This window comes from Actinia tenebrosa, unplaced genomic scaffold (genome assembly GCF_029948245.1).
Source record: "Actinia tenebrosa isolate PJP-AT-01 unplaced genomic scaffold, QUT_ActTen_1.0 PGA_scaffold7__59_contigs__length_16204524, whole genome shotgun sequence".
Classification (NCBI taxonomy): Eukaryota; Metazoa; Cnidaria; class Anthozoa; order Actiniaria; family Actiniidae; genus Actinia; species Actinia tenebrosa.
Genome location: NW_028292584.1, coordinates 15,054,746 through 15,076,829, shown reverse-complemented (window position 1 = coordinate 15,076,829; position 22,084 = coordinate 15,054,746). Strand labels below are relative to the sequence as shown.

General features: G+C 51.5%; 2 protein-coding genes across 2 annotated transcripts; both read right to left on the bottom strand.

The window, feature by feature from the left end:
* Nucleotides 1–97: 97 nt before the first annotated feature.
* On the bottom strand, nt 98–7,574 carry LOC116299061 (nucleotidyltransferase MB21D2). The gene is made up of 5 exons (XM_031707695.2): nt 7,458–7,574; nt 4,806–5,119; nt 3,150–3,401; nt 2,414–2,725; nt 98–2,088 (listed from the first exon to the last, which is right to left on the bottom strand). Exons 1-5 carry the CDS (start codon nt 7,498–7,500, stop codon nt 1,186–1,188), a joined length of 1,824 nt encoding a protein of 607 aa, XP_031563555.2. The 5' UTR covers nt 7,501–7,574; the 3' UTR covers nt 98–1,185.
* A 12,024-nt stretch (nt 7,575–19,598) lies between these two features.
* LOC148905744 (uncharacterized protein F54H12.2-like) lies at nt 19,599–21,071 on the bottom strand. Its single transcript, XM_089040624.1, has one exon. The coding sequence runs from the start codon at nt 21,069–21,071 to the stop codon at nt 19,599–19,601; it is 1,473 nt and encodes a 490-aa protein (XP_088896750.1).
* Between the last annotated feature and the right edge of the window lie 1,013 nt (nt 21,072–22,084).

Genomic DNA, 22,084 nt, shown 5'->3' with positions numbered 1-22,084 from the left:
ATGAAAAATGAGAAGGAATAGGATTAACAAACGGAATCAGGATAAAAATTAGAACTGCGAATGAATAGGGTTAATATAGAAAGGACAATTACAAAAATATGGTTAAAATGACATTTATTTAAAAACGATAGACCAAATTGGCATTGAAATCACAAAACTAAGTCTTAAAAATTCAAAGCATATAGTATTCCATCCTTTAAAATCAAAACAGCACAGTGTTCCTTCTACTGATGTTCGATAGAATTGCAACCAAAAGTGCTGGATTTTTAAAGAGAACTGAGAAAAAGCGAAGAATCTGGAGCAAAACCCTCAAAGTATTACGCGTATTAATTCATTCACTCATTTGAAACAGAAACAAACCTTAGCTCGTTAGAATCGATATTCGCATTACGTACATTGAAAGTAAGAAGCGATTGACAGAAAACTAATTACATCGAGTCAAGTCGAGTGGGCACGACGTCTTCACTATGTTCAAGCTCAAAATCGTGGTCAATATCTGGAAAGCATAGAAAAATGTCTGTCTAAATTAAATAAAAGAAACTTCGGGGGAGCTAGCGCTTTTTTTGTAGTGAACAACGGTCGTCTGTGTAGTTAATATGTAAGCGTGCTAGTGCTTTCTTGTTTAAACAAAAGAATCCAGTGATGAGAATGCATTTATTATTTATGTGGAATAAGGAAGGGCTAATTTTGAATATTTTTCGACCGACGAGATTATTTTCTTTTCCATCTAATTATCCTATGTAAGTGCAGTATAGGCTCTAAACTGATGGGTGAGGGGAGGGGAAGATTTGCTGAATACCACAGGTAGCCCAAGCTCTGTTTTCGGCATTCACCCAAATTCACAGGAAGCATAATATTCTTGTTTTCACTAGCAAGAAAACACGTAAAATCGATAGACCTAGTCTAACTACTTAGGATATCTTAGATATTCTTATGCAAATTCTTACAATTAATTCCTTTGTATTAACTGAACAAAGTACAAACAAGACTAAAACGTGTGTGCGCTATAACTGAAAAAACGGATCAACTTTTACTAGTTATATTTACTTGAAGCTTTCAAATTTAGTTTTATCTGTCATTTCCACCATTTTCTCGCCTATTATGGGTTTCCTGTGGTAAATGCATAAGGTATCCTAATCCCCTCACCCCACTCCCTCTTAAAATTACTGGATCGTCCCAAGCAGTCTAGTATACATCTATGTAGACATTTTCACCATGTCCAAAACACAGGCACTCATAGCAGGCAGCCAGGTTCCCCCGACATTGGAGGTCCTCACTTGAGACGTAACTCCCAGGGTTTTCCTTGATCTCGGACAGCAGATTCTCGGTCTCTTCAAGCTGACTTTCATCAAGCGACATCAGGTTTAGATGCTTCATAAAATAGTGACTACAGTGTTTATTTTTCACGTAGTCCAACAGGGTATCAACAAGCTTCATGAAGCATTCCTCAATTTGTTCCTCGCACCAGAAGTCAGGGGGGTTTAACTCTAAAGCCCAAAATAGAGTAGTCTTGAGGTGATACGAGCTTAGTCCGCCAGCATCAGGTGTCTGATGTTGTTTTATTGTCGCCTTTAACGCCAAAAAGCATGCGCGCGCAACAGGAGGAATGTGCTTTGCCAATGAAAGCTCGGCCATAGAGTAAGACAACCTCCATTCATATTCTAGAAGGGGTTGATTCTCATTCTGCTGGTTTTTTTTCTTCTTTTTCTTCTTTTTCTCCCTTTTCACAGTGTCTAGGGTCGGGTTTGTGGGCTTTGGAACCACGTGATATCCATACGTCATGATTTCGTCAACCACCGCTTGTGGCGGCCATAGTCGCTGGCGTAAAGGCCATTCACTGGCTTCCTGTGGCCATCCAATGCATTTTATCGCGAAGATAAAATCACCATAGAATAAAGTTGGACGAAGGCTCATAAACTTTTGTGGCACGTAAATACCCTGTCTACGCTCTACTTTTACAGTAACGGCCGGGCCCTGAGCTTTGACATGAAAGGCGATGCCTTTTGCTGCGATCTTTTTATAGCAATCACAATATCCTGTCACTTTCCGCTTGATTCGTTTCATCCCTTTAACGAATACGTTTCGTACCTAAATAGTGGATCAATTTGTAAAAGGCATAATCAATAAATATTATTTAACAATTAATCGCCAAAGGCGAATTGAGTATCGGGAATATTTATAACGAGCTGCGAGTCTACCGAGTACGAGACGTATACGGAGTACGGGAAGAGCATGCACAGATGTTTCGACTAATTTGCATACGGACGTAGAGCATGCGCAGACGTTGTTTCACTCGTGTCGCTGGTGATAGAGCTTTCCGTGGGTAATACCACTTGAACACATGTTCTGGCGCTACCGCCACGGTAACAGACGACCTTGTTGTTTTAACGTAGAGATATAGGAAATTGCCTACCTCGAAAGAGGAAAGATATAATCCTTTTGAACCACCAGGAAAAGTATACTCAGCACAAAGATCCCTCCAAAACTTGTCACTTGATTCCTTGCAATTTTGGTTCAGCTTCAACCACACGAACCCAGGTGTGATGTTTTCCAAGGTAACGACGTCGAAGAGCGTTTGAGCTTGACTTGTCTCAGGATCTTCAGTCGCTGCTGCCAGGACTGTTTGGGGTGTTAACATCACATCAAAGTCAGTACTTAGTAATGATTTTATTGGAAGATGTTCGGTGTCGCAGGTTTTCAGAATGGTTGGCTTTCCAAGTCGTTCCTGTCAACAACAAAGCAATATTCCGGACTATGAATCTAAGGGGAAATATTCCCATGATGGCGTCTATTTCGTCTCTTAAAAAATCAGCCCCAAACTAAGCCTCTTTTAGTGACTCAGTCTCAATATTTTCGGCAAATCTACTTATCGTGTAACGTATAATAACACGTCTAGCTTGCCACATTAACTCGTTTGTTATTTGCAACAACTCGTTTGTTATTTGCAGCAACTCGTTTGTTATTTGAAGCAACTCGTTTGTTATTTGCAGCAACTCGTTTGTTATTTGCAGCAACTCGTTTGTTATTTGCAGCAACTCGTTTGTTATTTGCACCAACTGATTAATTTTTTTATATTCTTACAATAGCAAAAATATGTTTTAAACTAATTCTTAATATTTATTCTACAAGCTAGCATATAATTGACTTACCACAAGACTTCCAGTCTTCAATACATCAAACGTCACTTCCGGTATGGTTTTTTTCAATTTCTGGATGATCGATTCTAAACTTGCTTGACCAGACTGCACAACTTTTTGGAAGTGATCCTCGTCGCTGATGTATCCAGTCATGTATCGGTTGATCGCGTCTTTGAGGCTAACTGGCAGGAGACAGCAGTTAATGCGACGCTTAAAGGTGATGTAGTTACCGAGTTTCCAAGGGACAAAGAGTATGAAAATCATCTGACGAGAAAAAGGAAAAAAAAAATGTTCCATGATATTATCACTTTATTTTTTACATGATAAATGTAACCGAAGACCATACTTCCAGACATGAATGGTCCCTAGACTGCAGATGATTAACCCCTTGCTATGACCAGCAAACCCGATACTACTCTTCACAGTAGACCGAGGTAGTTGTGATTTTTTAATCGCCTTCGTAGCGTCTGTTACGTTATCCAGAAGTACATTTCAAATCGAACACGTGATGCCAATGTTGTACCACGTGGACATTTTTTACACCACGTGATCAAAATTCAGTCAAGTTTTAATCACGTGGTATAAAAAACTTGTCCTCGTGGTACAGCATTGGCATCACGTGGTCGATTCGAAATGTACTTGCGGATAACATAACAGGCTACGAAGGCGATTAAAAAATCACAACAACCTCGGTCTACTGGGAAGAGTAGTATGTCTCTTGTATCACTGAGAACTAGGGTCCCACGGACTCAGTCCTTTCCATGTGGGATCAGTCCGTGTAAAATTAGCCAAGAATTTCGCACAGGAAGTAAGAAATCGAAAGTTATCTTTTGAGACGCTTTATATAATTAACAGGAGACAACACCAGACGAAGGGAATCAAGAGTAAAGTAGCGATAGTACACTCGCCTCTGGTATCTCGAGTTCGATTGCCATAAGCTGATAAAAAAATGCTTAGTCAAGGGTTCGATTCCGATGCTGGGTTCTCTGGTTTAGTCCCTCAGCGAAACCTAATGACGCGGTCGTGTCACAGCAAGGCATACGCCAGATTAATCACACTGTGTGAGAATTTACTCTCCATCCAATCAATATCCGAAACGTACGGCGCGGACACGGTCAAGCCAAGGCCAAGGCACTGCCACAACAATCACACTGCGCGAGAAAAACAAACACACATTCAAACAAAATTACAGAAACATTTATGTTTCTACAACACACGTATATGGCAGCAATCTGCATCTCACAGTCGAATGAAACCTGCTCTAGATCAACTCTGGGGTTATTTGTGGGCGTGCCCTGACTTCGATCAGCCCAGAGGTTGTTTCAAGGTTTAATCTGTGAGTTAACCATGCCATGACTTAGATCAGCCCAGAGGTTGTTTCAGGGTTTGATCTGTGAGTTAGCCATGCCCTGACTTAGATCAGCCCAGAGATTGTTTCAGGGTTAGATCTGTGAGTTAGGCGTGCCCTGACGTAGATCAGCCCAGAGGTTGTTTCAGGTTTTGATCTGTGAGTTAGGCGTACCCTGACTTAGATCAGCCCAGAGGTTGTTCCAGGGTTTGATCTGTGAGTTAGGCATGCCATGACTTAAATCAACCTATAGATTGTCAACCTATTGATAGTGTATCGATAAAATTAAAAGTTTGAAGAAAAGAAAATATAAAACTCACCACAAAAAAAACGACGACCAACAGCGTGCCAATGAATTGCGGCAACCTTTTTTCGAGTCGTACTTCGTGACCAGGTTGGTTCTCATACTTAAGTTGCATTGAAGTGCATTTAGTTTTTTCCCCGAGCGTAGCACTTCGAGTCCCATTGATATAAAGTACACAAGATTCAATGTTGGTAGAATAGTACGCGATCGCTGACACGAATAAGATAAAAGCACAAAGCGAAGGAATCAAGACTATCAGACGGCGACCAAACATTCGATTATTACACAATTTGTTCTTCGGCTTCTTCCATGGTACTCGGCTCATAATCTCTATCGAGAAATGAGAATGAGAATGAGAATGAGAATGAGAATGAGAATGAGAATGAGAATGAGAATGAGAATGAGAATGAGAATGAGAATGAGAATGAGAATGAGAATGAGAATGAGAATGAGAATGAGAATGAGAATGAGAATGAGAATGAGAATGAGAATGAGAATGAGAATGAGAATGAGAATGAGAATGAGAATGAGAATGAGAATGAGAATGAGAATGAGAATGAGAATGAGAATGAGAATGAGAATGAGAATGAGAATGAGAATGAGAATGAGAATGAGAATGAGAATGAGAATGAGAATGAGAATGAGAATGAGAATGAGAATCCATTTAATTTATTTTATATTTCTCCATTACAAATCAAATTACAGCTAAATCAGTTTTAGATTTAGATCTCTATATATATCTTGATATATGCATACAGCACTATGTCAAAACTAGAAGTTAAATTGTATAATATAAAATATATTTATAATTATATAAATTTCACAATATTTTTTCAACAGAAATGACCTTTAAATAAAATGAAACCCGATTTGTTCTAGGAATTTAAGTTCATTAAAATGCATCCTTTATTAAAAACTTAAAATAAAGATTATGTATTTATCTTCATAAATACATATTAATTTAATTGATAAAAATCTAATTCAAAATTTAAATATATATATATACACCTACTTGCAAGAACGTTGACTTACGAAAATAGAACATTTGTAATTTAGTGAGAAAGGAATACATTAAAAGATAAAAGAAAAAGTTCAGCTTCAGTGATCTTCTTTTGTTTTTTAATATAATTCCTATCCCACTAAATCACTAATGTTCTATTTTCGTATGTCAATGTTCTTGCAAGCTGGTGTATACATATATATATATATATAGATCTTATTAACCGAGCGGAAGGTCTGTACGGGATAATCTTGACCGAGGTCACTCGGATTATCCCGTACAGACCGACCAAGCTCGGTTGATAAGAGTTTTATTATATGACCACTTTTCATTGAAAAGGACAAAATATTTTCGCCGTAAGATTAATATGCGATCGGACCGGTTAATACCGGAGAATCTAGACCAGTCCGCGATGCGATCTATCCAATCAGATTGCTCGATTTGCTAGTGTCCAGGCTCTAAGATTCACGGTCATATAATAAATAAATAAATATATCAAATATATATATCAAATATATATATCAATATATATATATATCATTTTTATTTTATTTTATTTTATTTTGAAAGAATCACCTGTGTATTTATGTGTATTTATACTAAAACAATTATTTGCCTCAGTCGGCGAATAATTATCAATAATTAGCTATCTTTATATATATGTCCACATATACACATATACATTTCACATCATTAACAAATTGATGATGTCAATTTCACTTTCTTTCAAATAATTGATTGTGAAAAGAATATGAAAAAAAAACCCAGTTTCACATGTATTGCGTTTCATTTACATTATGCAACAGCTAGTATCGATTTTATTTTTGCTATACCATATCTAAACTTCTTCATATTCAAAAAACGTTAAATGTGCGATCTGATTTAAAACGGATTTTCTTGTTTTTTTTGTTTTTTTGTTTTTGTTTTGCTAAAATATGAAAAATCACATTTCTAACTCAAAGGTGTGACTCCATCTCAGATTTCAGATCTTCGATCGACAAAGTTTTCTGAAATCGGCATATGAGTGAAAAACAGCATCTGAAAACTGAACCAGTTTTACATGATTAATAGCATGTGAAACATACTACAGTATTTCTCAAAAAGGACCACCCTATTTCACATGTTTTTTTCACGTGTTATTCACGGGTTTTTTTCTTTTCTTTTTTCTTTTTCTTTTTCTTTTATTTTACTTATAGCCAACTCTTAGGCTATCAATAGCTAGTGGGTTAAAGAAACTGAGACTACAAAATGTATCGCTGAATAATAAGAGATCAAATAAGAGAGGCTAGGAATCTACTACAGGTTTTCCCCAATTACAATAGATCCTATTAATTTCACATGAATATGTGAAATTAAAATGATAGTGAAATATATGTGAAAATTTTCACATGTATAGCGTTTCATTTACATTATGCAACAGCTAGTATCTATCTTTTTTTATGTACCATGCCATATCTAAACTCCTTTATATTCAAAAAAGTTAACCGGTCGGTCGGATTGAAATGTGCGATCTGATTCTATCTGATCTGATCTTGTGTTTTAATTTTTTATGGCTAAAATATGAAAAATCACATTTTAAACTCAGAGGTGTGACTCCATCTCAGATTTCAGATCTTCGACCGACAAAGTTTTCTGAAATCGGCGTAGGAGTGATAAACAGTTTCATACCTGGCTCTACGTTAATGACGAGACTGGACCCCGTGGAAGTCATATTCTTAAAGGAAACAATTACGAACTCGGTTCACCAACAAACCTTGGACGCTTGAATGAGTCAGCTTGTCAACTAGAACTGACACTGAATATAGTTGCTCAAACAGATAAGCCGTGCCGCGATCGTAGGTTCATTGTAATTGGATAAACCGCATTTCCGCGCAGCTATCATTGGTTCAAGTCAGGGGACGAGTGAAACCTATCCCAGAATGCATTGCGTTTGATATTTTTAATTTTGTCGTGACGTCATTACTCCCATGCAACTGGCTTTGCGTGAATATCAGAATGATGGTGTTTAGACCAGTCCAAGAATGCTTATTTTATGTCCATTGAGTTGGGGGGGGGGGGGGGGGGGGGGGGTGGGGGGGGGGGGGGGGGGGGTGGGGGGGGGGGGGGGGGGGGGGGGGGGGGGGGGGGGGGGGGGGGGGGGGGGGGGGGGGGGGGGGGGGGGGGGGGGGGGGGGGGGGGGGGGGGGGGGGGGGGGGGGGGGGGGGGGGGGGGTGGGGGGGGGGGGGGGGGGGGGGGGGGGGGGGGGGGGGGGGGGGGGGGGGGGGGGGGGGGGGGGGGGGGGGGGGGGGGGGGGGGGGGGGGGGGGGGGGGGGGGGGGGGGGGGGGGGGGGGGGGGGGGGGGGGGGGGGGGGGGGGGGGGGGGGGGGGGGGGGGGGGGGGGGGGGGGGGGGGGGGGGGGGGGGGGGGGGGGGGGGGGGGGGGGGGGGGGGGGGGGGGGGGGGGGGGGGGGGGGGGGGGGGGGGGGGGGGGGGGGGGGGGGGGGGGGGGGGGGGGGGGGGGGGGGGGGGGGGGGGGGGGGGGGGGGGGGGGGGGGGGGGGGGGGGGGGGGGGGGGGGGGGGGGGGGGGGGGGGGGGGGGGGGGGGGGGGGGGGGGGGGGGGGGGGGGGGGGGGGGGGGGGGGGGGGGGGGGGGGGGGGGGGGGGGGGGGGGGGGGGGGGGGGGGGGGGGGGGGGGGGGGGGGGGGGGGGGGGGGGGGGGGGGGGGGGGGGGGGGGGGGGGGGGGGGGGGGGGGGGGGGGGGGGGGGGGGGGGGGGGGGGGGGGGGGGGGGGGGGGGGGGGGGGGGGGGGGGGGGGTGGGGGGGGGGGGGGGGGGTGGGGGGGGGGGGGGGGGGGGGGGGGGGGGGGGGGGGGGGGGGGGGGGGGGGGGGGGGGGGGGGGGGGGGGGGGGGGGGGGGGGGGGGGGGGGGGGGGGGGGGGGGGGGGGGGGGGGGGGGGGGGGGGGGGGGGGGGGGGGGGGGGGGGGGGGGGGGGGGGGGGGGGGGGGGGGGGGGGGGGGGGGGGGGGGGGGGGGGGGGGGGGGGGGGGGGGGGGGGGGGGGGGGGGGGGGGGGGGGGGGGGGGGGGGGGGGGGGGGGGGGGGGGGGGGGGGGGGGGGGGGGGGGGGGGGGGGGGGGGGGGGGGGGGGGGGGGGGGGGGGGGGGGGGGGGGGGGGGGGGGGGGGGGGGGGGGGGGGGGGGGGGGGGGGGGGGGGGGGGGGGGGGGGGGGGGGGGGGGGGGGGGGGGGGGGGGGGGGGGGGGGGGGGGGGGGGGGGGGGGGGGGGGGGGGGGGGGGGGGGGGGGGGGGGGGGGGTGGGGGGGGGGGGGGGGGGGGGGGGGGGGGGGGGGGGGGGGGGGGGGGGGGGGGGGGGGGGGGGGGGGGGGGGGGGGGGGGGGGGGGGGGGGGGGGGGGGGGGGGGGGGGGGGGGGGGGGGGGGTGGGGGGGGGGGGGGGGGGGGGGGGGGGGGGGGGGGGGGGGGGGGGGGGGGTGGGGGGGGGGGGGGGGGGGGGGGGGGGGGGGGGGGGGGGGGGGGGGGGGGGGGGGGGGGGGGGGGGGGGGGGGGGGGGGGGGGGGGGGGGGGGGGGGGGGGGGGGGGGGGGGGGGGGGGGGGGGGGGGGGGGGGGGGGGGGGGGGGGGGGGGGGGGGGGGGGGGGGGGGGGGGGGGGGGGGGGGGGGGGGGGGGGGGGGGGGGGGGGGGGGGGGGGGGGGGGGGGGGGGGGGGGGGTGGGGGGGGGGGGGGGGGGGGGGGGGGGGGGGGGGGGGGGGGGGGGGGGGGGGGGGGGGGGGGGTGGGGGGGGGGGGGGGGGGGGGGGGGGGGGGGGGGGGGGGGGGGGGGGGGGGGGGGGGGGGGGGGGGGGGGGGGGGGGGGGGGGGGGGGGGGGGGGGGGGGGGGGGGGGGGGGGGGGGGGGGGGGGGGGGGGGGGGGGGGGGGGGGGGGGGGGGGGGGGGGGGGGGGGGGGGGGGGGGGGGGGGGGGGGGGGGGGGGGGGGGGGGGGGGGGGGGGGGGGGGGGGGGGGGGGGGGGGGGGGGGGGGGGGGGGGGGGGGGGGGGGGGGGGGGGGGGGGGGGGGGGGGGGGGGGGGGGGGGGGGGGGGGGGGGGGGGGGGGGGGGGGGGGGGGGGGGGGGTGGGGGGGGGGGGGGGGGGGGGGGGGGGGGGGGGGGGGGGGGGGGGGGGGGGGGGGGGGGGGGGGGGGGGGGGGGGGGGGGGGGGGGGGGGGGGGGGGGGGGGGGGGGGGGGGGGGGGGGGGGGGGGGGGGGGGGGGGGGGGGGGGGGGGGGGGGGGGGGGGGGGGGGGGGGGGGGGGGGGGGGGGGGGGGGGGGGGGGGGGGGGGGGGGGGGGGGGGGGGGGGGGGGGGGGGGGGGGGGGGGGGGGGGGGGGGGGGGGGGGGGGGGGGGGGGGGGGGGGGGGGGGGGGGGGGGGGGGGGGGGGGGGGGGGGGGGGGGGGGGGGGGGGGGGGGGGGGGGGGGGGGGGGGGGGGGGGGGGGGGGGGGGGGGGGGGGGGGGGGGGGGGGGGGGGGGGGGGGGGGGGGGGGGGGGGGGGGGGGGGGGGGGGGGGGGGGGGGGGGGGGGGGGGGGGGGGGGGGGGGGGGGGGGGGGGGGGGGGGGGGGGGTGGGGGGGGGGGGGGGGGGGGGGGGGGGGGGGGGGGGGGGGGGGGGGGGGGGGGGGGGGGGGGGGGGGGGGGGGGGGGGGGGGGGGGGGGGGGGGGGGGGGGGGGGGGGGGGGGGGGGGGGGGGGGGGGGGGGGGGGGGGGGGGGGGGGGGGGGGGGGGGGGGGGGGGGGGGGGGGGTGGGGGGGGGGGGGGGGGGGGGGGGGGGGGGGGGGGGGTGGGGGGGGGGGGGGGGGGTGGGGGGGGGGGGGGGGGGGGGGGGGGGGTGGGGGGGGGGGGGGGGGGGGGGGGGGGGGGGTGGGGGGGGGGGGTGGGGGGGGGGGGGGGGGGTGGGGGGGGGGGGGGGGGTGGGGGGGGGGGGGGGGGGGGGGGGGTGGGGGGGGGGGGGGGGGGGGGGGGGGGGGGGGGGGGGGGGGGGGGGGGGGGGGGGGGGGGTGGGGGGGGGGGGGGGGGGGGGGGGGTGTCATGAGTTTTTTTGAAAGGCGATATTTCTGGTTGTTTTTTTTTAAATACCAAGCTTTGAAGGAAGAACTTGAAGTTTATTTTAGAATGATTCATATCAGTTATCTAAAACAGAACATTATGCTGACAGCAAAATGACATTTATGTCAAAACATTATACTGTTGTTAGATCCGGTAATCCAACTAGATCAATCCGCATATCCCAGATCGACCAATAGGATGCATGAATGCTGTTACGTAGCAGTACTTAAGGCGCGTCTAAGTACCACGAGGTCTCTTTTCTATCATTCTCCCCCCTCCACCCCCGCTGCCTACCTGTTGGATTATCGTAATTAGTTATCCTAGGTGTGGCGTGTTTATTTTCGCCCCACCTTTGCCGAAGACATCGCTTCTTTGGCTTGTGTTATTTTGTACGATTATATAGGTTTATTGATTATTAAACTTGCCACTAGCGCGGCCAAAATTATTCCAAAACCAATGTCTCCTGTCTTCTCTTTCGCAAACGAGTGCGTCGCGACCCAAGGCCTGGACGTTAGTTAAACTTTATATTAGTCTAAACAAACTTACAGAATATTTCGACATAAAAGTAAATTTACAAAGAGTTGTATTTCTGTGTTTGCGACTGGGAGGTTCCCCCCCCCCCCCCCCCCTATTTTTCTCTTTTGAAAAACTTTTTTTTTCTGTTAAAATTAAAATTCAGTTTCCAGTTATCCGACTTCACCGACTTCGTAAACGATTAAAATTTGTTTGATGTGTTGTTCTCTCTCCTGCCACGAGGGTTTTTCTCCAGGTTCTTTGGCTTTCCTCCCTCCATAAAAATCAACATGTGAGTTGAGTTTGTTTGATGTGTTGTTCTCTCCCTTGCCACGAGGGTTTTTCTCCAGGTTCTCTGGTTTTCCTCCCTCCGAAAAAATCAAAATATAAGACAAGAGCTGTGTGAATCGAATGTTTAATATTGTGGCAGTGATCGTGGGCCAAATTTGCTAGTGCTTAAGGATATTTTCGAGACTGATAGTGATTCTGACGTACTGGGCTTCCTGTGGACAGCTTGTAAAACAGGAAGTTGATAAAAGCGAATTGAAATCTGTATGCTGGAAAGTGAAATTCGTAACAACGATAAACAAACTTGTTTTGGACAATATATAATGAAGAAAGCAAAAGGCTAATAAGGCCTTTCTGTTTTACCTTTCGGACTTGATTTTTGGCGAGTTATTTCCTTATTTCCGCACACATTTGACTACATTGCTTGTCTTTCAGTTCTAAATTGGATCATCTAATTTCCTTTACATATAACTTCCGGATTTTTTCGTTCTTCCCCTGAATTTAAAAATGACCATCTCAAGAGAAACGTTAATGACTTTCGAAATGTGAAGCATTCAAACTCCCTCAAATTTTGCAACGAGAACGCAGTAAACAAATAAGGTGTGCTCAAAGTTTCATATATGAATATAAAACCTTTTGGGAGATATTAAAGTAGTGAAATTCAAAAAAACGATCTTCCTGACCTCGAAAATTTGCCGAGCAAATCTATACTGTTTGAAGCGGATCGTTATAACTTTCCTCATACATACGTTGAGGTTAAAGCTCATATTTTAGCCACTGGTAGATTGTTCTAGCATAGATAATGGAGTGGAATGGTTTGGAAACTCACTATAGAACAAAGCTATTGTTTTGCCTTTGATGTCTAATGCACAATGAACCAAAGCAAGTACGGCTGAAAGTGCTCATCTCCTTATTATTTTCATGTATGAACACTTTGAAAGTAAAAACTTTCATTTGATGACCAAAAACCATGCGAATAGATATTTCCGCGCAGATACAGTTAAGTTACTAGATGATAAATAAGAAAGCATCAAAAAGGGCAATTCCATTTTCAATAAACAGTTAATATTTATCAGATAGGATTAATTAACAAATAATACATATTTTAGAACGATTTTTAAGGGTAAAAAACTTTTATATTCCCTTATACTGTGAACAAATGGAGAAACTTTTCCTTCACTGTGCACTGTCAACGTCATTAAGGCCCCGTCCACACGTATCCGGAAATTTTTGTGTCCGTATCCGCAAATTTTACGAAAACGGACACGTGTGGACGGTGAAAACGATTCGAATACGCTGCGTGTGGACGCGAACATTTTCGTATCCGCAAAAAATAATTTGCGGATACAAAAATTTCCGGATACGTGTGGACGGGGCCTTAACAATGGATAAAGACGAACAAAAATATAGAACAATAGGTTTCCTAACCTTTCCGCTTCAAAAACTATGGTTCTAGTGTACATTGAGTTAGAAAAGTTCAAATTAAAGCATATTTACCACTGACGATACAATTGTTTTTCTAAAAATACCTATAAAATCCGTGTTTAGATTACAAAAAGGAGCAGTTAGGGCTAATGACAAAACAAAAACAAAACTTGTTTCTTGATCTATAGCTTTTCCTTATCGAAATATTTCACAGCTATTACAGTGGACATTTTCAGGTGCCTGAACAGGACCTTATAGTTAATGGTTATTTGTTCACAGTATTATAGGAAATATAAAAGTTTTTTACCCTTAACAATCGTTCTAAAATATGTATTATTTGTTAATTAATCCTATATGATTAATATTAATTGTTTATTAAAAATGAAATTAGTAGTATAATATGCCTATGCATAGGGTCACGATAATTTATGCATGCATTAGATATTCATGTATTCCTGTTCCCATGGCAAATCACCGGAAGCGGAAACGATTGGGGTGATGGATCGCCCAATGAGAAGCGGGAACGGGTGACGTAACGGGTGACGTAAGTGGGGAGGGATCGGGTGACGGGAGGGGTGACGTAACGGGTGACGTAAGTGGAGAGGGGCCGCCCGGAAGCGAGAAGAACTACGCGTGGTGTTTAGTTTAAGAAAGGTTTATTGAACTCAGCAATTATCTTAAGTGTTTACATGATAAAAGTTCCTGAAGTGTTGTACGTGGGGTGACGTGGAATAGGACGAGAGGTGCTGCCAAAGTTAGTAGCAAAGGCGGTTGAAGCTTGAGGTTGCTGCCAGGGATCACGGTAGCCAGGGTTGACTAGGTTCCTGGGACCTTGGTCTGTGCTTGTGTGGGAAAAGGAGGAGGAGGGGTGTTGATGCTGTGGGGGATGCTGAAGGGATTGGATGTAGCGGTAGTCTTCTTGATCATAGCGTCCTCGTTTGGGCGGGGGACCTACAGGTTGTGGCGCCAGTTGTTGCTGAAGCTGTTCGCGGGAAGGGATGACTTCGTCACACCAGGCAAAGTAATCGCAAGCCACATCCGGGTAGTTGACCGAGCACGCGAGAAAGGTGCGGTTCTTGTTTTTCTCAGAACTGCTGACGTTGACTTTGGCAAACAGGTTGTGTTCGCGACACTTGGGGAGGTAGTTGGGATCGAGCCCAAAGAGACGGTTGTCTACGGCATTGTAGAGTTCTTTCTTTATGTACATTTTGCATCCCAGCTTGGAAGTAGCATAAACGCGCGCTTTATCGTCCCTGGTTTTGGCGCCCTTGAGACGTTCGGTGATGGCCTTGTAGTTCCACCTTGACGCCACACTTGAAGAAGGTGGCATTCTTGGTTTTGATGACGGCACATGGCGAGCCACAAAAGCAGGGATGGTTGACTTGACTGTATTCGTCTTGAGGCGGGAGCGTTTGTGGAGAGGGCGGCAAAGTGGGAGGCGGCAAAGTAGGTGGCGGTTGATACTGTACTTCAGACATCGTAATCTTGATCTAGGCTTTCTTGGTCTGACTCTGGATCGATGTGAGGTTCGTCGGAAGAGGGGTCTTGATATAGCTCCTCAGTTTGGGGGAGGGACTTAGGAGAACCAATGGAATGGCTTTCACGTGGGGGTGAATTAGGAGGGGGAGGAGTCACGCCGAACAGGTGACTGAGGATTTTGAGTTGTTCTTCTCTGGTGTAAATGGGCGGTCCGTGGACGACGTCATCAGACCATTCACGTGGTGCGGTGATGATTTGGGCGTTGGCTTGGCTTTCTGAGAGCTTTTGCCGGATGTTGATTTCAGAGTCCACGTGATTGCGGGCTTTGCGAAGAACGTCCCACGTGGTGTCGTCATAATTGTCTTTGGGAACGGTACAGGTAAAGGTACACCACGGATGCTGTTGGTTGCAAATGAAGGTGATGTACCGCGCGTGAAACGTTGAGGTTTCTACGGTACAGTGTTCGCTATCGCGGTCGGTGAAGTAATAGGTGCAGGGTTTACGGCAAAGGCAGTGAGGCAGCCGAGCATTGCGACGTCCGCTCATGTTGAAGTGGAAGCGAGGTGTGAGTCTCTGACGAGGACGGAGCATGACTTGAATCTGTAAAGTAATAGGCACCAGGTCGTCCGTGCATGCGAAGAGGCAGGACCGCCTGTTGGGTGGCGGGAGGATGAGGGATTCCTTTCTTTGGGAAGGTGAAGAGCAGGTTGGCTTGACGATGTTGACTCATGATGAGGTGGTGAAGTTGTGGCGTAGGTCGCGATACAGGAGATGTATTATTTCGGTGGGGGTCAGGCGCAGGGCTTCGTACATGAGGCGTTCCCAACACGAGGTCATGCAATAGGTGGGGAGGTTGCAGGAGTCGTCGGTCAGGTCACGTGGGTGGATGTCGGGACGAAGGATTTTGCTGACGAGGCTGCTGATGGCATAGAGTTGATTGCTTTCTTGACCTTGAAGGGGCGCGGAATGATATTGAGGATGAAGGCGCCAATGACGGTAGGAGCTGCGCATGTGCAAGAGTTGATTCTTCCGGCTGGACCAGTTCACCCAGGGGGCGGCATGGGTATCTTCGGGAAGGTCTTTGATGGTGTCCATGCAATCCAAGAGGAAGGTGAGGAGGATGAGGCGCATGCGCGGAGTGAGGTGAGTTTGCTTGATGTCCCACCAGCAGTCGGGCACGTCGTAGAGGTAGTCAAAGTGAGTTTGTCGGATGCGGTCGTCCACGTGCTGAGTCGTACGAGTTAGGGCCATGTTCAGTTGCGATGCGAATCGAGGCGGGATTCGTGGTTAAGCTCACCGATCAGTTCTAGGAGGGGAACGTCTTTTCTGTAAGCTTCAGTGGTGGAAGGATCGAGACGACTGAGGTCGAAGTCTGTGTTGACCACGTTATGAGCCAAGATGCGGTACTTGCTGAAGTGCAGCCAACGGCGGGCGTCGGAAACGCGGCGCGCCTCGTAGAGGTCTTTGATCCACTGGTACTTGGGTTTGACGTATTTGTGTTCTGGGTAGGGGCAGGCGTGTTGGGCGTGCACGAGATCCAAGCAGTCGACGTAGAACTCCAGGAGCTTGAGACGCTCTTGTTCGTCGTGAGGAGAGGCGTCGTTGTCGTGGAGGGTCGGCAGGCACCAGGAGCGAACGCGCTTTTCGAGGAAGGCAAGAGCGCGGGTACGGGGTCGTGTTGCTGGCATGGTAGTTGGGTGGGTTAGTGGTTTTTTTTTTTTCCAAGCACATTTGTAGCGCCACGTCCATGCCGTAACGATGGACCAGGAGATCAAAGGCGGGAATGGACATGTAGTGTCCAACGGTCATGAGTTTACTGAGTTCGGTACTTCCGTGGGAGATGATTCGTTTGAGATGACCTTTGTATTCTTGAACGTGGGCGTAACGTTGCATGACGTCATAGTTATGAGACTTGTAATTGTCGGACAACCATTGGTGCTCTTCCTTGACCTTGGCGCGGGGATGAATGACGTCCAAGCAATCCAGGAGGTAGAGAATGAGCAGGAGCTGAGGCACGCGGTGACGGAGGTCTTGCGGAAAGCAGGCACATTCTTGGACTTGATGGAAGTTGAGGCGATCGAGTGTGGAGGTGATGAGACGGGTGTGATAGGATTCGGTGGTTTCCATGAGGAGACTGATGCGCACTCGTAGCGTGTTAGGGTTTTTCTAGAGGCTTTCTAGACCTTTCTTGACGCCGAACCCCACCCCTGCTCCGACGGCGCCAAGACTGGCAGCTTTGGCGGCGGCAATGGCCGCGGGAACGAGCGCCAACAAGGGGAAGATCCCGCCTTGCTGAGAGCGTCTCTTTCGTCTTCGTTTGCCCCCTACTTGGCCATAGTTTTGTTTTCGTGGTCTGGAACGGATGTTTCCTCCTACTTGTCCATAGGTTCGTTTTTTCTGGCGTGATCGGATGCCTCCGCCTCCTTGTTTACGTGGCATGTTCGTATTGGTTGATGATGCGGTGCAAAATCGAATAAAGGGAGGCTAATGGCGAGCGGGCTTTTATTCATTTTTGTCATGACTACTACCACCACCGCGTTCGGAATGAAGCCAAGACCTGCATCGTTAATCCTACCTACGGCACCTACCGTGAGGGTGGATGATCCTGGGCCAACGTTCGAGGTGACGGACGAAGTGATGGCCGCCATGCCGTTAGACGTGAAGCAGGGAGCGCCCATTTATTTAAGACCGTTGTCTTCCCGTGTGTGTTCGAGTCATGAAAATTGGGTGCTGGGATTGGATAAAATAAAGAACCCCGCCCGAAGGGAACAGAGTAACGTGTTGCTGTTGTTGGATTCCAAGTATAACGATTTGCTTAACCTCGAGAAGACTTTGTTGGGAGGAGTCATGATGAAATTGAAGTTTTTTAAGACCAACAGACGAAGCGATGACTGGGAAGGAGAAGGGGAAGAAGAAGGAGGAGGAGAAGAGTCTGGGAGGTCGAGCATGGGTGAGCTTCATTACGAATACAAAGAAATGATGGCCGCCATTGCCAAGGCTAGGAAGGAGACCTTGAGCTTCATCATGGCGTTGACGCGCTGTTGTGGTAACAAGGCAGGCGATGAAGAGGAGGAGGAGGAGAACGAGGAGGATGCTGCCGTGCGCAGGAAGAATCACAAGAATCAAAAGAAGAAGGAACAGAGAAGGAGAAGGAGAATGAACGAAGTGGTCTACGATCCCCGAGGAAGAGACGAAACGGACGGAAAGGATATAAAGGGGTTAGAAAGGGGGCACGAGTACCAATTCGTGGAAGCAGCATGGGGAGACGCAGACGACGTAGAAAGCATCAGGCGGGAGGCAACGTCTTCAAGAGCCTGAGAAACCGTGCTGGGAGTGGCATTAGTAGCATCATAGCCAATAAGGCGCAAGGAATAGCTGGCAAGTTGATCGATTCTAAAGTAAAGTCCAAGAAAGCACGTGCTTTTCTTCACAACCAATTGAAAGCCGCCGTACCGTTTATTAAGAAACAAGTCGCGTCAAGCATACAGTCAGGAAGTGGAGCGAGCAAGGACATGCAACGGGCCATGCGTGCGATGAAACGATTTGAAAGAGTGAAGCTAAGACGACGATGATTTTGACAGTGATGACCGTGACGTTGATGATGTGGGAGGAGTGGAGTCGAAGGAGGAGGAGGGGCATAAAAGTCTCAAAATTCGCACACGCCGTGTACCGTGCACTCATTGCTCGAACACCGTCGTGGGAAAAAGATCTGTGTTAATGCGAAGGAGGCGTCGAAGACCCAGGAGGAACGAAGACGAAGAAAAGATGTATAAGGCGGTAATGGGACACATAGGATCGTTGAGAATGATGTTGGCACAAGAGGGCGTGCACTTGGGGACGTATGACCGCGTGGTGTACGGCTTGCTGCAAAGCATGGAGTACGATGTCATTTGTGCTGAAACTCAGAAAGAACAACGAAAGGCACGAGTGGAACTTCATCAGCTGTTGAGCGAATCTCTGGAAGCCTTGGGTGGGGACAAGTACGTCAAGGGACCTAAGGAGGAGGAGGAGGAAAGCGTAATCGAAGAAACTGCAACAACTGAAGGCGAAGGACCTATCGAAATCGTGACCGAAGTGATCAAGCCATTGCAATCCGTGAAGCCCGTGAAGAGAAAGAGAAAAGTCAAGACAGGAACCAAGGAGGAAGCTAAGAGAAAGGTACCGACGTTGATGAAGGAAGGAGAGATCGTACAAGTGGAAGTCCCTGCAGGCCCCCCAGGCGAGCAAAGCATGTCTTCACTCGAGGAAGAGAATCTGAGGATGCTCCTAGACTCCATTACCAACCCACAGCAGACATCAGTCTAGACGTTTGATTTGATTGTGAAGAAGAGAGCGTAGTAAGATTTTGTTTCATGTAAAAAAAAAAAAAGAAAGGAAAAATAAAGAGACCAGACTTTTGTGTTACTCAAACGTTGTCTTTATTGCTTCTAAGTTTACATCTTTGAGGCAACAATTGCCTTGACAGGGTTGACCCAAGGGTCCTATCTTGCTGTTGAACTTGGGACGGAGGGACTTGGGAATCATGACTTGACACACGAACTGACAGACTTTCTTGTCGTTGTCTCTCTTGTTGCGGGCGGCGAAGGGTTTGACGAACTTGGAAAACGAGCCACCACGGGTTCGGATGTGGAGATAGGCCAGGCAGTAATGCCCGCAGACGTACGTGTTGTAGGCTTGCAGCTGAGGCATCTTGACGACGTCCGTCATGCCGATGAGCTCTTGAAGGAGTGGATCCCGATAGACCTCGAGGTTCGCGGATCCGTACGAGTCCATGATTTCGATGCGTTTGGTATCGACGTCGGGAGCGTACAAGGCGATCCAATGTTGGCCGGGCTTGTTGATGGGGTCGGTATTGAACACCATGCCCCAAGGGCGGGGTGGGGCTTGCCCATCGCGGTACTTCTTGAGAAGGGCTAGAGCTTGGTCGGCGCCTTGAGTGCCGACGTAGGAGTACGTGGGGTGCTCGTGATAATTGGGAGGGTACGAAGCGACCGTGTTGATTTGGGCGGTAAGGAGTTGACTCTTGCTGTTCATGATCTAGTAGCTGTATCTCTGGGAAGCGTTCTTGTTACCATCCAACCACGTTTCTTGTTCAAAGTATCCGCTGACGACCATGGTGGTGTTGTTGGCTGTGTTGGCTGAGAAGTCGACGTCGATGTTGACGTTGCCTACGTTTCGAGCGTAGCTGTAGCCAAAGTTTTGTTCGCCGTCGGGGTTGAAGTTGTAGAGGATGAGGTAATTGCCGTCCTTATACCCTTTTCGATCGATGCCGGTGGGTGCAGAGTCGATGCCACGTCCTGAGAACTGAAGAAGGGTATTGAAACCTTCTTCCTTATGATGCGAGGTCAGGTCCAATCGCTGATGGGGAATTTCTTCTCCGTCGACGGTCACGCGAATGGACGATTGATTCATGTCGCAGAAGTTGTAAGGAGAATGAGCCAGGTCCCCATCGAAGGCAGCACCTCGCTGAAATCCAATGATCATGTAGTTGGGTCGGTACCCCTGAAACACGTTGTGCATCTGAGCCCGTCGTCGACCATCTGGAGCGGTGTGGGTGACGGTTCTGTTGGTGAAGTAAGGGTAGAGGGCAATGTCTTGGTTTTCCAACATGGCAGCTTCCATCTTGATGTTCAATTCACTGTTGACGTCCACGTGACGAATGTGCAACTTGGGAGAATAGTTGACTATTCTGTAGGTGGCGTTAGGCTGGGTAATGGCTGTAGCCCCCACGGTGGGACCATTCATCATGACCAATTCTCGAGGATTCCATTGAATTCTGAATTTCAATTCACAGCCAGGAGTCAAGTAGCGCTGGCTGGAGAAGAGGGGGATGACGGGTCTGAGGATGAACTTGACGGCTCGACCTTGACAGCACAATCCAACACGTTCCTTGGCGCCTTGGTTAGGCGTGACGCGAGTGGCAGCGGCACGGATGGCATCTCCTACTTCGGCAGCTGTGAGCGCTGCACCGGCCATGCCTGGATTTGCGATGGCCACGTCGTTGGGATTGAGCTGATCAAACTTGTCGGGAGTGTCCGTGGCCCACCCTTCCAGGGACAGCAGGGATTTCTTTTCTTCTTCGGAGTAGTTCAGCAGTCGATCGAAGTAAGCTTCGAGATGGTAGTGGTCGGCGTTGACGGTCACGGCTCCTTTGTTAATAGTCAGTTGAATTTGTTTGATGAGAGAGTGAGCCACGTTGTTGATGGGAACGGCCGACGAGGTATTGCCCAGGTGTGCACCATTGGGGGCGGCGAGAAAATCCACGTCGAATTCCAGCAGGATCTTGGTCATGTCGATCCAGGTACGGGTTCGGTCCACGGTGATTTCCAAAGGGTCCACGGCCGCCGTGGCTTGCGAGTAGACTTCCCATTTGGATTTTTCGCACGTGACGTCGATGGGCAGTCGTTTAAACAAGTCGACCACGGTCCCTTTGTGTACTTTCAAGGGAGGGGCATCTTCGCGCGCGGCTTTAGCGGCAGGAGCGGCACGTCCTCCGTGTTGTCGTTTCATGACGAGGTCGAGTGACGAATCAGGGTGGGTCGGACGGGTCGGCGGTCCTTTTTATATGGTCTAACTGTTGAGGATGTCGTTTCGCATCACCTTGTACTTGGTGCGTCCACGCGTGAGCACGCCTTGCTTTTCGCGTTTTTGGGCAGGGGTCAAGCTATTGTCCTGAGCAATTTTCTTGGACTTCTGATCGATGGCATGGATGAGGTTGTCTACCTTTTTCAACTGCTTGACTTGTTGAGGCCTGAGGTTGTTCAGCGGCGTAGACGTGCCGGGCACGTTCCCAAAGTGGATTTGACGCTTGAGTGGGGTTTTGCCTTTGCCTGTATAACCACGACCACGACCACGGCCTGGACCCGGACCCGTACCCGTACCCTTAGGAGTAACGCTTCCAGACCCAAGCTTGACTCCCGAGGGTCCTGCAGGAAGAGACCAAGCAGGGGTGGTGCCGACGACGGATCCAGGACCAGGAACAAGAGCAGGAGCAGGAGCAGGGCCAGGACCAGGGGCAGGACCAGGTGCAGGCGCAGGAGCAGGACCTGGGGCAGGAGCCACTGCAGGAGTAAGTCCTTTTTGAGCCATGGCTTTTTGGTCTTGAAAGCTGGCCGCATAGTTGGTCATGAAGCGAACACGCTCGTCGGGCGTGAGACTGGGGTCGGACATGACTTGCTTGACCATCTTATCCGCGTACTTGACGAACTCCACCTTGGGGGATTGCTGCAACGATTGTTGAACGGCCATGGTGTGCATCAATTCGTTCATGCGGACGTTCCCATCTCGATCCACTCCGGCGATGGCTCCTCCAGCTTGGGACTTAGCTACATTTTCTTTAAGGTGTTTGAGTTCTTCTTGCAGACGATTCCAGAGGATGACGGGAACCACGTAAGAGTTGATGCCTGTGCTGCTGTTCATTTCGTGGTGGTGACGACTTGACGACCTTTAGGATAAAGCGTAACGGGTCGGCCTTTTATGACGACGTCCAAGGAGTCGTTGTTGGACGGAAGATGCCGGAGGCT

What these genes read in the sequence shown, in the direction of transcription:
- LOC116299061 (XM_031707695.2), bottom strand. Translation starts at nt 7,500, where the DNA reads ATGACTTCCACGGGGTCCAGTCTCGTCATTAACGTAGAGCCAG. An exon ending in TGGTCGTCGTTTTTTTTGTG is followed by an intron (nt 3,402 to 4,805) that starts GTGAGTTTTATA and finishes TTTTCTCGTCAG; the next exon opens with ATGATTTTCATACTCTTTGT. An exon ending in TGAAGACTGGAAGTCTTGTG is followed by an intron (nt 2,726 to 3,149) that starts GTAAGTCAATTA and finishes TGTTGTTGACAG; the next exon opens with GAACGACTTGGAAAGCCAAC.
- LOC148905744 (XM_089040624.1), bottom strand. Translation starts at nt 21,071, where the DNA reads ATGAAACGACAACACGGAGGACGTGCCGCTCCTGCCGCTAAAGCCGCG.